This window comes from Molossus molossus, unplaced genomic scaffold (assembly GCF_014108415.1).
Source record: "Molossus molossus isolate mMolMol1 unplaced genomic scaffold, mMolMol1.p scaffold_m16_p_21, whole genome shotgun sequence".
Taxonomy (NCBI): Eukaryota; Metazoa; Chordata; class Mammalia; order Chiroptera; family Molossidae; genus Molossus; species Molossus molossus.
In genome coordinates this window covers 31520604-31533512 of record NW_023425357.1, presented here as the reverse complement: position 1 = coordinate 31533512, position 12909 = coordinate 31520604, and the positions used below count along the sequence as shown (strand labels likewise).

At 38.9% G+C, this 12909-nt stretch overlaps 1 protein-coding gene across 1 annotated transcript in view; it reads left to right on the top strand.

The window, feature by feature from the left end:
- Window positions 1-12909, top strand: part of HYDIN (HYDIN axonemal central pair apparatus protein) — a 404418-nt gene that overhangs the window by 224119 nt on the left and 167390 nt on the right. Inside the window, exon 22 of the mRNA XM_036274275.1 lies at window positions 4897-5040. Within this exon, the coding sequence (XP_036130168.1) occupies window positions 4897-5040 (144 nt within the window). The remainder of the gene's footprint in view (window positions 1-4896; window positions 5041-12909) is intronic.

The window sequence follows — 12909 nt, the reverse complement described above, 5'->3', positions numbered from 1 at the left end:
ACAGACACCTGTGTGGTCCAGTAGCTCACAAGAGCAGTTGGAAGCTGGAGCCTGAAAGGGACTGGTGCGATCCAGCTGCCTGCCCACAGGAACTGCAAGGTACAGGGGCACCAGAGAGCCTGTGCGACCCAGCAGGGATTGTGTGATCCAGTTACCCACAGGACCTGCAGAGTGCTGAAGGACCAGAGAGGCCTGTGCTACTCAGCAGGGATTGTACCATCCAGTTACCCGCAGGACCTGTGGGGTGCTGAAGCATCAGAGAGGCCCTTGCAACCCAGCAAGGACTGTGCCATCCAATTACCAATGGGACCTGCAGGATGCTGAAGCACCAGAGAGAATCGTGCGACCCAGCAGGGACTGAGCGATCTAGTTACCCATGAGGCCTGTGGGGTGCTGAAGCACCAGAGAGGCCTGTGGGACCCAGCAGCCCATAACATAGGTATAGAGCCAAAGGGACTGTGCGATCTAGTTACCCGTGGGACCTGCAGGGTGCGGGGGCACCAGAAAGGCCTGTGCAACCCAGCTGCGCACAAGATAGGCTTAGAGGATGTGAAAATGGAGGCGGAGTGAATAGAAGCTGCACAGACTCTCTCCCAGGACCAAAGGGGAATTACAACTAAAATAAAGACAAATCCTCAGAAAAAAAAGCAACAGTAAAGCAGCAGGACAGGACCATATAACCAGGACACAGGTAACATCTGCAGAGGGGCAAGAGGGTGGTGGGCTGGGAGCCCAAGGAAAGCAGCAGTCTTAGCTGTGAGCAGCACTCTTGGGGAATAAAGACCAAGCCCGCTCCACAGCCAGAGAGCTGGGAAGAGCTCTAAAATAGCCACAGCCACTCACCTGGGGGCTACAGCAGACTGGGCTGAAATTCTGTGGAGACACCTGGGATTTGGAGGGCACTCAGAGTTTTTGCTGAGTTGTGGCCACAAAGGACAGTGGCCAGTGTGCTCCTTCCCTGAGCTGCGGGGAAAAGCAGCAGTCCATCCCAGTCCCCAAGATTCAGCCTTTCCCAGTGATGCAAAGAAATGAAAATTGAGGCTCATTAATAACCAGCATCTATCCCACCCTCTGGAAATCCACTTATTCAGAACACCAGGACTACATTCCAAGGCACTGAGTAACTGAGACTACTAGCCACCAGGAAAAAGCTCAACCCTTATTCTATAAGATCTGAATCCAAGACAACTCTATCCAGCAAGGCTATGATTCAAAATAGAAGGTCAAATAAAGAGATTTCCAGACAAAAAAAGGCTAAGGGAATATATTAACACAAAACTAGCACTGCAAGATATGCTAAAAGAACTGCAGTAATTAGTAGAAGAAATAGGAAGAAAAATAGAACCACACTAAATAAAAATGGCAATAAATGAGTACTTATCAATTATCACCTTAAATGTGAATTAAGACCATAACTAGAGACAAAGAAGGCCACTACATAATATTGAAAGAATCTATCCAACAGGAAGATATAACCTTGGTAAACATATATGCACCCAATATAGGAGCACCAACATATATTAAAAATCTCTTGGAGGACTTCAGAGGAGAAATCGACAGCAATACAATCATACCCGGGGACTTCAATATCGTGCTGACATCACCGAATAGATCCTCTAGACAAAAAATTAATAAGGAAACAGAGACTCTAAATGAAGCACTAGACCAAAAGGATTTAATAGATATCTACAGAGAATTATACCCCAAAAATGCAGAATTCACATTCTTCTCAAGTGCACATGGGACATTCTCAAAGATAGACCACATGTTAGGACACAAACTAAGTCCCTACAAGTTCAAGAAGACTGAAATCATATCAAGCATCTTCTCAGATCACAATGGCATGAAACTAGAAATTGATTGCATCAAGAACATGCAAAGACATTTGAACACATGGAGGCAAAATAGCATGTTATTAAACAATGAATGGGATACCGAGATCAAGGAAGAAATTAAAAACTTCCTGAAAACCAATGAAAATGAACACACAACAACACAAAGTCTATGGGATGCAGTGAAAGCAGTTCTGAGAAGGAAGTTCATAGCACTGCAGGCCAACATAAAGAAGCAAGAAAAATTTCTAGTAGACTATGTAACCTCACAACTGAAAGAACTAGAAAGCAAACAAACAAACAAACAAAAAACCCCAGAGCAAGTAGAAGGAAGGAAATAGTAAAGATAAGAGCAGAAATAAATGACATGGAGACCAAAAAACAATTCAAAGTATCGATGAAACAAAGAGCTGGTTCTTTGAAAAGATAAACAAGATTGATGGACCCTTTGCTAGACTCACCAAGAAACAGAGAGAGAACCCAAATACACAAAATCCGAAATGAAAGAGGAGAAATAATAACTGACACCACAGAAATACAAAGGATTGTTAACAAATATTATGAACAATTATACGGCAACAAATTTGACAATCTAAGCGAAATGGACAAATTTCTAGAAATACATAGTCTCCCAAAACTGAACCAGGAGGAGATAGAAAACTTGAACAGAACAATAACAACAGAAGAAATTGAAGGTGTAATCAGACCCGGATGGCTTCACGGGGGAATTTTACCAAACATTCAAAGAACTAATACCCATTCTTCTCAAACTATATCAAAAAATTCAAGAAGGAGGACGACTTCCAAACTCGTTTTATGAGGCTAGCAAAATTCTAATTCCAAAACCAGAAAGACACTACAAAGAAAGAAAACTACAGACCAATATCCCTGATGAACATAGATGCCAAAATCCTGAACAAAATACTAGCAAATCGAATCCAGCAATATATAAAAAAAATTATTCACCATGACCAAGTAGGATTCATTCCAGGGATGCAAGGTTGGTACAATATTCGCAAATCAATGTGATACACCACATAAACAAAATGAAAGATAAAAATCATGTGATCATATCAATAGACACTGAAAAAGCATTCGACAAAATCCAGCACCCATTTCTGATAAAAATCCTTAGCAATCAGACAGGAAGAAAAAATAAAAGGGATCCAAATTGGAAAGGAGGACGTGAAACTGTCATTATTCGCCATCAACAAATCATCAAACAACAAGTGTTGGTGAGGGTATGGAGAAAAGGGGACTCTAGTACACTGCTGGTGGGAATGCAGACTACTGAAGCCACTATGGAAAACAATATGGTGTTACCTCAAAAAATTAAGAATTGAACTTCCATTTGACCCAGTAATCCCACTTCTAGGAATATACCCTAAGAAGCCTAAAACACCAATCAGAAAGAATATATGTACCCCCATGTTCATAGCAGCACTATTTACAATAACTAAGATCTGTAAATAGCCCAAATGTTCATCAGTAGACAAATGGATTAAAAAGCTGTGGTACATATACACAATGGAGTACTGTGCAGCTGTAAGAAAGATCTCTTATCCTTTGAGACGTCATGGAGGCACCCGGAAAGTACAGTATTATCCTAAGCAAAACATGCCAAACAGAGAAAGACAAGTATCATATGATCTCACTTATTTGTGGAATATAATGAACATAACAGTCTGAGGAATGGGGTAGTCCCAGAAACGTGGAAGTGGGGTACAGACTGACAATCCCCAGAACAGGGAGTGGTGGGGGAGAGATAAACCACAGAACTTAAATGCATGTATGCCTTAACAATGGACATAGACAACAAAGCTGGGGACAGGGTGCGGAGGTAAACGGAGGGGGGAATCAGTGGGGGAAAAGGAGAATCATCTGTAACAAAAATAAATTAATTAATTTAAAATAAAAATAAATAAATAAACAAACCACCCAGTCTGTATTTGTCATAGGAGCCCTAACTGAGACACAATGGATGCTGGTCACACGAGCTTGCCCAGAGCCAGTGGATCCAAGAACCGCAGTGGAAGGCAGACTATGCTGTATTAGAAAACAGAGACAGATTGGGATGAAAATTTGGAATCAGGAAGATTTAACTGAAATCAGAACAATGAGAAAAAAACAAATCAACCAAAAAACATATATGCATATGTGGATAGCCCATGGACAAAGACAATGGTGTGGGGAAGGCCTGGGGTGGAGCAGGGGCTGGGTGGAGGGGGGGAAATGGGGGTGTGGAATGGAAGGGGTACCTGTAATACTATCAACAATAAAAAGAACAAGGACTGAGAAAAACAGGCTAGAGTCGTTATAAGAGCCAGGAAATGATTGGTGGGAGGTACTGTTTGGAGGCTACAGATTGAGGCTGCAGGTCACCTTCTGCTGATATTAAAGAATCTCCTTTCCAGGTCATGCAAGAAATAATGTGGGCCTCAGCATCAGAATGAGAAAATCCAGTCTGAGCAGAAACGTGTAGCTCAAGATCCATTTCCATTGCTTTCTCCAGTTGGAAAATTAAATTTGATGTTCAACAGAGTAAAAGTGCTTCTAAATAAACTATCTCAGAGTTAGCAGGAAATTTTTAGAGAAAAGATAAGTATAAGTAAAGTATACTGGCAATTGAGTATTTTGAGCATAGAAAAAGTACCGTAGAGGGAAAAAAAAGTTTTATTCATTATAGTGATACATGGGTTCTCCCACAAGATATAACTAATTTCTTAGAGTTTGTTTTATGGCATTGTGGAAACTTCTATAACAATAGTTCTATCTAGAGGCATCACTTGTATAGGTTATTTTATTTTTTAACCAGGTAACAAAATCTACTGTTTTCTGACTTATGTAGTTTCACTTCTCAGTTGTCTACCATACAGTGCAAATGACTTATCTACATCTCTACAGCAGGAAAAAAGCCTCTGTGTGTGTGTGTGTGTGTGTGTGTGTGTGTGCACACGCGCGCATGTCTGCATGCTCATATGAGACTCTTGTTGTTAAAGCCTTATTATGTTTACTAAACTTAATTTGTTGACCCTTTTTCCTTTTTTTTATTTTTATTTTCCAGAAACCAAACACTATCTTGAAACCTGATTACCAGCCCTTGATCATAAAAAACATTTCCACCCTGCAGGTGAATGTGTTGCTCTCATCAAAGAGACCCTTCTTCATCTGTGAAGCGGATAAATCTCCGCTGCCCTTAACTCCGGAGGTAACGTGACAAGGCTGTTTAAGGAGTTCCTAGTAGGGGGTTGTGTGTGTGAGAAAAGAAGACAATAATATCAGTATACTAATTAATTTCAGTCCAGAAGAATATAAAGAATCTAGTAAACAGTGAGGAAAGAATACAGAGAATTTTAAATGATCCAATCTCGTTTAGTAGGAAAACTAAGTGGTATAAGAACCTTTGGTTGTGATGACGCTTTCATAATAATGAGGCTAATCTTTAGGAAACAGTGAGTGACTTCACACTAATGATAGTAAAGATCTTTTAATTCCCCTCCCTCAAATCCGACCAAAACTCCAAGCTCAAGGAAACTTGGAGCTAGCCAAAGCTCAGCCTTTAAACCAGTCAGCCTATCTCCACGGACTAAGAAATCTGAGCTGGGCTGAGGGAGGGGGCTTGAGCTCACCAGGCCACCAGTCTGGGGCAGGAGGCAGTGTTCTCTACACATCTGTAAGATCATTTCAGTGATCCTTTGCTGGGCATGAGGACACCAGCGGGAGTGGCTGGTCCATGGGGCAAGCGCCATGGCAGAGCTGTGGGAAAGGGGGATTGAAGAAAAACCAGAGCCACATATCATCGGCTAACACAGAAGTGGTGTAAAGGAGGAAGGCAGGGCAGGCAACAATCGCGAGATCTCAGAGCAGGGAGGTGGTGACTTAAGGAGAGTTGTTGTGAAATGTACTCAGTGGGATGGATTTTTAGGGTAGCAGGTGAGAGGGTATTGCAGACGGTACCTGACTCCCAGCCATAAACTGCACTGCTGCCCTCCCCTGACCCTCCCCACCAATTCTTTAGTGAATCTCTTTTAAACACAAGCTGGGGAAAAACCAGCTAAGATCTTTGAACAGAGAAATAAAAGCAGGAAATGATCATAAGCAAGAAGCAGATGAAAATCTATTACAAGGAGACCTTGGCAAGGAAGAAGACCAAAAGTATAAACATGTAGTTCTCTACAGTCTCAAAGAAATGACAGATGATATGACCTGTCTTTAAAAAGAGCTCAAGGAGGAGATACAAGTGTTCAAAGAGAGATGAAGAATGAACTCACGGAGCTGAGGAAAACAAATGGGTGAGAAAATGAAAATTCAGACATGAGCCGTTTTCTCAGGCTGCGTGGTCGATTAGACTCGGTCTTGTCCCTCCTGAAATCTTAATAAGGTAAAAGTAGAAATGTTAAAAAGGAAAGAAGCCCAAAGCAATAAAATAAAGGGAGAAGAGGATGGCATGACCAAACATTGAGTGAGTTAAACAAATTCTAGATGCTAGGATGAGGCGGGAGTGAATTGACAAAAAGGCACTAAACCCGCATCCTAGGAAATCCTCCAGTGAGGCCGCAAACGTGTGGCAGTCCTTCCACCCAAGTAGCCTGGACGCAGAGGCGACAAGCTGAGCAGAGAGTTGAAAGTAAAGAGATTCCAAGAGCACCAGGCAGCTGTCCCACCCAAGCCCACACAACAGACATGGGCAGCTGACTTTTATCCCTGGACATACAGGTAAGGGCTCTTCCCCAGAGCAATTGATCAGAATGTTTGGAGAAAGTTAATGTTTCTACTGTCAGTGTCAGCACCGCAGAGTAATCCCAGGTATCTGAGATGTGTGCACAGCCTGTCGTCCCCTCTCTGCCCAAGGAAACTGTTCTGTAGACCAGCCCTACTGCAAGAATTGAGAAATGGTGGCCTCAGGATTGTTGGGGTGTCAGGGTTGGTCAGGAACTACTGTTTCTTATAATAACTCTTATAGTATAGTTTGACCTTTTATATTATTTGCATGTATAACTATAATAAAAACATACATATAATTTACCAAATAAAGAGCTTCTATAAGTCAACAAGAAAAATACCAATAACCCAATAGAAAAGTAGGAAAAGTGAATGAACAGAGTTCACTAAAAGAAAAAGGAAATGGCTCTTAAGTGTATGAAAATATGCTCAATTTTAATCATATTAGAAGAAATGCAAATTAAAATTATTACAAAACACTTTTTTTTCCTTATCAGATTGGCAAAGAGCAAGAACTGTATAGGAAGGGTATGTAGAAACATGGAGTCCCCTAAAGTGTTGGTGAAGCATGCATTAGAAGACAGCAGGGCAGTAGCTATCAAGGTTTTAAATGCTCATACCCTTTGACCTAGTTATTCCACCCTTAGGAATGTATCCTACAGACATAGACAAGATGACATATATAAGGACATTCATTGCAACACTGATTATACGAGCAGAAGATTGGGAACCAATATCATCAAAAGGAGATTAGTTAAATAAATAACAGCAGAATTATACGATGGAATAAAATGCAGCTATTGAAAAGAATGAGGCAGTTCCATAGGCACTAATGAGTGAACTAGGAAAATGCAGAACAAGAGTGCATGTTATGCTATCACATGTGCAAAAAATAAAAGAGATACAAATGTGATTTTATATGCATACATAGCTCCTTAAGGACAGAGAAAATACTTGTAACCTTGGTTACTTCAGGGGAGAGGAATAGTTGGCTTGAGTAAGAAGGAGATGGGTACAAAGGCGACTTGCTTTTCATTGTTTTATTTGAAAATAAAAATGAAATATTTTTAAAAGATTTAAAAAATAAGGCCACACTTTGTCCTGGGACAAAATTATATAGAATATTCAACAGCGAGACATATCTTAGTTAAGTTACTGGTCTTATTGATAACCAAAGAATCAGAAAGGCACAAAAAGAAGAGGCCCCCATCAGGGGAAGATATTAAACTAACCTTGGACTTCCCCACAATAATACTCAATGCCAGATGACACTAGGGCAATGCTACAGAGTTTTGAGAGAAAGTGTGACTCAAGAATTTTATAACCAGTCAAATTGTCCTTTGAGTATAAAGATAACAGTCACTCTCAGAATGCAAGGACTCAGTGAATACAGCACTCATGTACCCTTGTTGAAAAACCTATTTGCCAATGAAATACAATTGTTCAGAAGAACCAAGTAAAATACCAAAAAGTGACAAAAATGAAAAAAACTATGAGAAAATGACTGGTAGGAGGACTGAATCCATTTAACTCAACAACTGATACTAAACAACATTGGCGGTTATCATTTCAGAACAGAATGTCTTACACCTTGGATTTTAAAACTTAACACTACAACCAATAACAACTGGAAGGTGGGGTAAGCATAAGCATGCTGACTTCATCCCTTTTACCAGTTAGGTGTCAATAAGATACTATTTAAAGATTAAACTACTTAATATTTAACCATCTTTTTTCTTGATCATAAAGGGATCAATTATAGTAATAATTGGCATTTATATACCATAAGCACTACTCTACAGACATCATATGTATATTAACTCATTTCATCCACTAAAAAAGAAGTAGGTCCTATTATTGACCCTATTTTACAGATGAAGAAACTGAGTGCTAGGAAAACCAACTAACTTTGCCCAAATTCATAGAACTAGTAACAGCAGACCAGGATTTGATCCCAACCATTCTGGCTGCAGAGTCCATGATTTTAGGATTAATATCTCTTGTATAAGAAGATTTGTTTTGTTTAGTTTTGTTTTTCCTAGAAAAATATTTGAACATGATATTTTGAAATAAATTGGTCCCACTCTGGTATTTTTTATTAATTAATTTATTTTTGTTACAGATGATTCTCCTTTTTCCCTCACCTTGGACTTCCCCACAATAATACTCAATGCCAGATGACACTAGGGCAATGCTACAGAGTTTTGAGAGAAAGTGTGACTCAAGAATTTTATAACCAGTCAAATTGTCCTTTGAGTATAAAGATAACAGTCACTCTCAGAATGCAAGGACTCAATGAATACAGCATCCCCGCCCTGTCCCCAGCTATGTTGTCCATGTCCACTGTTCATGCATACATGCATATAAGTTCTGTGGTTTACCTCTCCCCCACCAACCCCTCTTTTGGGGATTGTCAGTCTGTACCCCACTTCCACGTCTCTGGGACTATCCCATTCCTCAGACTGTTATGTTCATTATATTCCACAAATGAGTGAGATCATATGATACTTGTCTTTCTCTGTTTGGCTTGTTTCGCTTAGGATAATACTTTCCGAGTCCCTCCATGTCGTCTCAAAGGATAAGAGATCTTTCTTTCTTACAGGTGCATAGTACTCCATTCTGTATATGTACCACTGCTTTTTTTATCCATTCGTCTACTGATGGACATTTGGGCTGTTTCCAGATCTTAGCTATTGTAAATAGTGCTGCTACTAATATGGGGGTACATATATTCTTTCTGATTGGTGTTTCAGGCTTCTAAGGGTATATTTCTGGAATTGGGATCACTGGGTCAAATGGAAGTTCAATTTTTAATTTTTTGAAGTAACACCATATTGTTTTCCATAGTGGCTTCACTAGTCTGCATTCCCACCAGCAGTGTACTAGAGTCCCCTTTTCTCCACACCCTCACCAACACTTGTTGTTTGATGATTTGTTGATGGCGGCCATTCTAATAGGTGTGAGGTGATACCTCACTGTTCTTCTACTTTGCATCTCTCTGATGATTAGTGATGTTGAGCATTTCCTCATATGTCTTTTAGCCATTTGTATGTCCTGTTTGGAGAGGAGTCTATTGAGTTCCTCTGCCCATTTTTTAATTGGGTTCTTTGTCTTCCTTGTGTTGACTTGTATGAGCACTCTATAGCTACTGGAAATTAACCTCTTATCTGATATATCATTGGCAATGATGCTCTCCCATACAGTGGATTGCCTCTCCATTTTGACGGTTGTTTCTTTTGCTGTGCAGAAGCTTTTTAGTTTGATGTAGTCCCATGTGTTCATTGTCTCCTTTGTTTCTGTTGTCTTTGGTGATGGTTTAGTAAAAATTCTCCTGCGAATGTTTGAAATTTTGTTGCCTACATTTTCTTCTAGGATTTTTATGAATTTATGAGTCACATTTAAGTCTTTTATCCATTTTGAGTATATTTTTGTGTATGGTGTAAGTTGATGGTCTAGTATCATTTTCTTGCATGTAGCTGTCCAATTTTTCCAACACCATTAATTAAAGAGGCTGTCTTTACTCCACTGTATGCTCTTGCCACCTTTGTCAAATATTAATTGAGCATATTGCCTTGGGTCCATTTCTGGGTTCTCTGTACTGTTCCTCTGGTCTATATGCCTGTTCTTGTGCCAGTACCAGGCTTTTTTTTATTACAGTGGCTTTGTAATATAACCTGAAATCTGGTAATGTGATCCCTCCAACTGTTCTTCTTTTTCAAGATTGCTGTGGCTATTTGAGGTCTTTTTTGGTTCCATATGAACTTTTGAAATATTTGTTCTAGTTCTGTGAAGTATGTCATTGGTATTTTGATGGGGATTGCATTGAATCTATAGATTGCATTGGGTAGTATGGACATTTTAATGATGTTAATTCTTCCAAACTATGAACAAGGTATGTGCTTCCACTTTTTTATATCTTCCTCTATTTATTTTTTCAATGACCTATAGTTTTCTGCAAATAGGTCCTTTATTTCTTTGGTTAAGTTTATTCCTAGGTGTTTTTTTGTTTTGTTTGTTTTTTTGTTGTTTTTTTTGCCACAGTGGTAAACGGGATGATTTTCCTAGTTTCTCTTTCTGTGAGTTCATCATTGGTGTATAAGAATGCCATCGATTTCTTGACATTAATTTTGTATCCTGCCACTTTGCCAAATTCATTTATTAAGTCTAGTAAATTTATGATGGAGTCTTTGGGGTTTTCTAGGTATAGTATAATGTCATCTGTGAATAATGACAGTTTCACTTCCTCCTTTCCAATTTGGATCCCTTTTATTTTTATTTCTTGTCTGATTGCTGTGGCCAAGACTTCCAGTACTATGTTAAATAAGAGTGGCGAAAGTGGGCATCCTTGTCTTGTTCCTGTTCTTAAGGGAAATGCTTTTAATTTTTGCCCATTGAGTATGATGTTGGCTGTAGGTCTTTCATATATGGCCTTTATTGTGTCGAGATATGATCCCTCTATTCCCAGATTGCTAAGGATTTTTATCAGAAATGGGTGCTGGATTTTGTCGAATGCTTTTTCAGTGTCTATTGATATGATCACATGATTTTTATCTTTCATTTTGTTTATGTGGTGTATCACATTGATTTGAGATTATTGTACCAACCTTGCATCCCTGGAATGAATCCCACTTGGTCATGGTGAATAAATTTTTTTTATATATTGCTGGATTCGATTTGCTAGTATTTTGTTCAGGATTTTGGCATCTATGTTCATCAGGGATATTGGTCTGTAGTTTTCTTTCTTTGTAGTGTCTTTTTCTGGTTTTGGAATTAGAATTATGCTGGCCTCGTAAAACAAGTTTGGAAGTCTTCCTTGTTGAATTTTTTGAAATAATTTGAGGAGAATGGGTGTTAGTTCTTTTTTGAATGTTCGGTAAAACTCCCCCATGAAGCCATCTGGGCCTGGGCTTGTTTGCTGGGAGAGTCTTGATTACATCTTCAATTTCCTTAGTTGTTATTGGTCTGTTCAAGTTTTCTATCTCTTCCCGGTCCAATTTTGGGAGACTATGTGTTTCTAGAAATTTATCCATTTCACTTAGATTGTCAAATTTGTTGCCATGTAATTGTTCATAGTAGTTGTTAACAATCTTTTGTATTTCTATGATATCAGTTGTTACTTATCCTCTTTCATTTCTAATTTTGTGTATTTGGGTTCTCTCTCTTTGTTTCTTGGTGAGTCTAGCTAAGGGTCCATCAATCTTGTTTATCTTTTCGAAATAACAGCTCTCTGTTTCATTGATCCTTTGAAGTTTTTTTTGGACTCTATGTCATTTATTTCTGCTCTGATCTTTACTATTTCCTTCCTTCTACTTGCTCTGGGGCTTTCTTTTTGTTTGCTCTCTAGTTCTTTCAGTTGTGAGGTTAGATAGTGTATTAGAAATTTTTCTTGTTTCTTGACATAGGCCTGTAGTGCTATGAACTTCCCTCTCAGAACTGCTGTCGCTGCATCCCATAGATTTTGTGTTGTTGTGTGTTCATTTTCATTGGTTTCTAGGAAGTTTTTAATTTCTTCCTTGATCTCCTCGGTAACCCATTCATTATTTAATAACATGCTATTTAGCCTCCATGTGTTCAAATGTCTTTGCATTTGATGCAATCAGTTTCTAGTTTCATGCCATTGTGATCTGAGAAGATGCTTGATATGATTTTAATCTTCTTGAACTGGTAGGGACTTAGTTTGTGTCCTAATATGTGGTCTTTGATAATGTCCCATGTGCACTTGAGAAGAATATGAATTTTGTAGTTTTGGGGTGTAGTTCTCTGTAGATATCTATTAAATTTATTTGGTCTAGTGCTTCATTTAGAGTCTCTGTTTCCTTGCTAATTTTTTTGTTTAGAGGATCTATCCAGTGATGTCAGCGGGGTGTTGAAGTCCCCTGCTATGATTGTATTGCTATTGATTTCTTTTTTGAAGTCTTTCAGAAGATTTTTAATATATTTTGGTACTCCTATATCAGGGGCATATACATTTATCAAGGTTATATCTTCCTGTTGGATAGATCCTTTCAATATTATGTAGTGGCCTTCTTTGTCTCTAGTTATGGCCTTCATTTTGAAATCTATTTTATCAGATACTCGTATTGCTACCTCAGCTTTTTTTTTTCCTTTCCGTTTGCTTGGAAGATTTTTTTCCACCCCTTCACTTTCAACCTGAGTGAGTCTTTTGTTGAAGGTGGGTCTCTTGTAAACAACATATAGATCAGTCATCCTTTCTTATCCAATCAACTACTCTGTGTCTTTTTATGGGAGCATTCAATCCATTTACATTTAAGGTGATTATTAATATGTACTTATTTATTGCCATTTTTGTTTAGTGTGGTTCTATTTTTGTTCCCATTTCTCCTGCTAATTACAG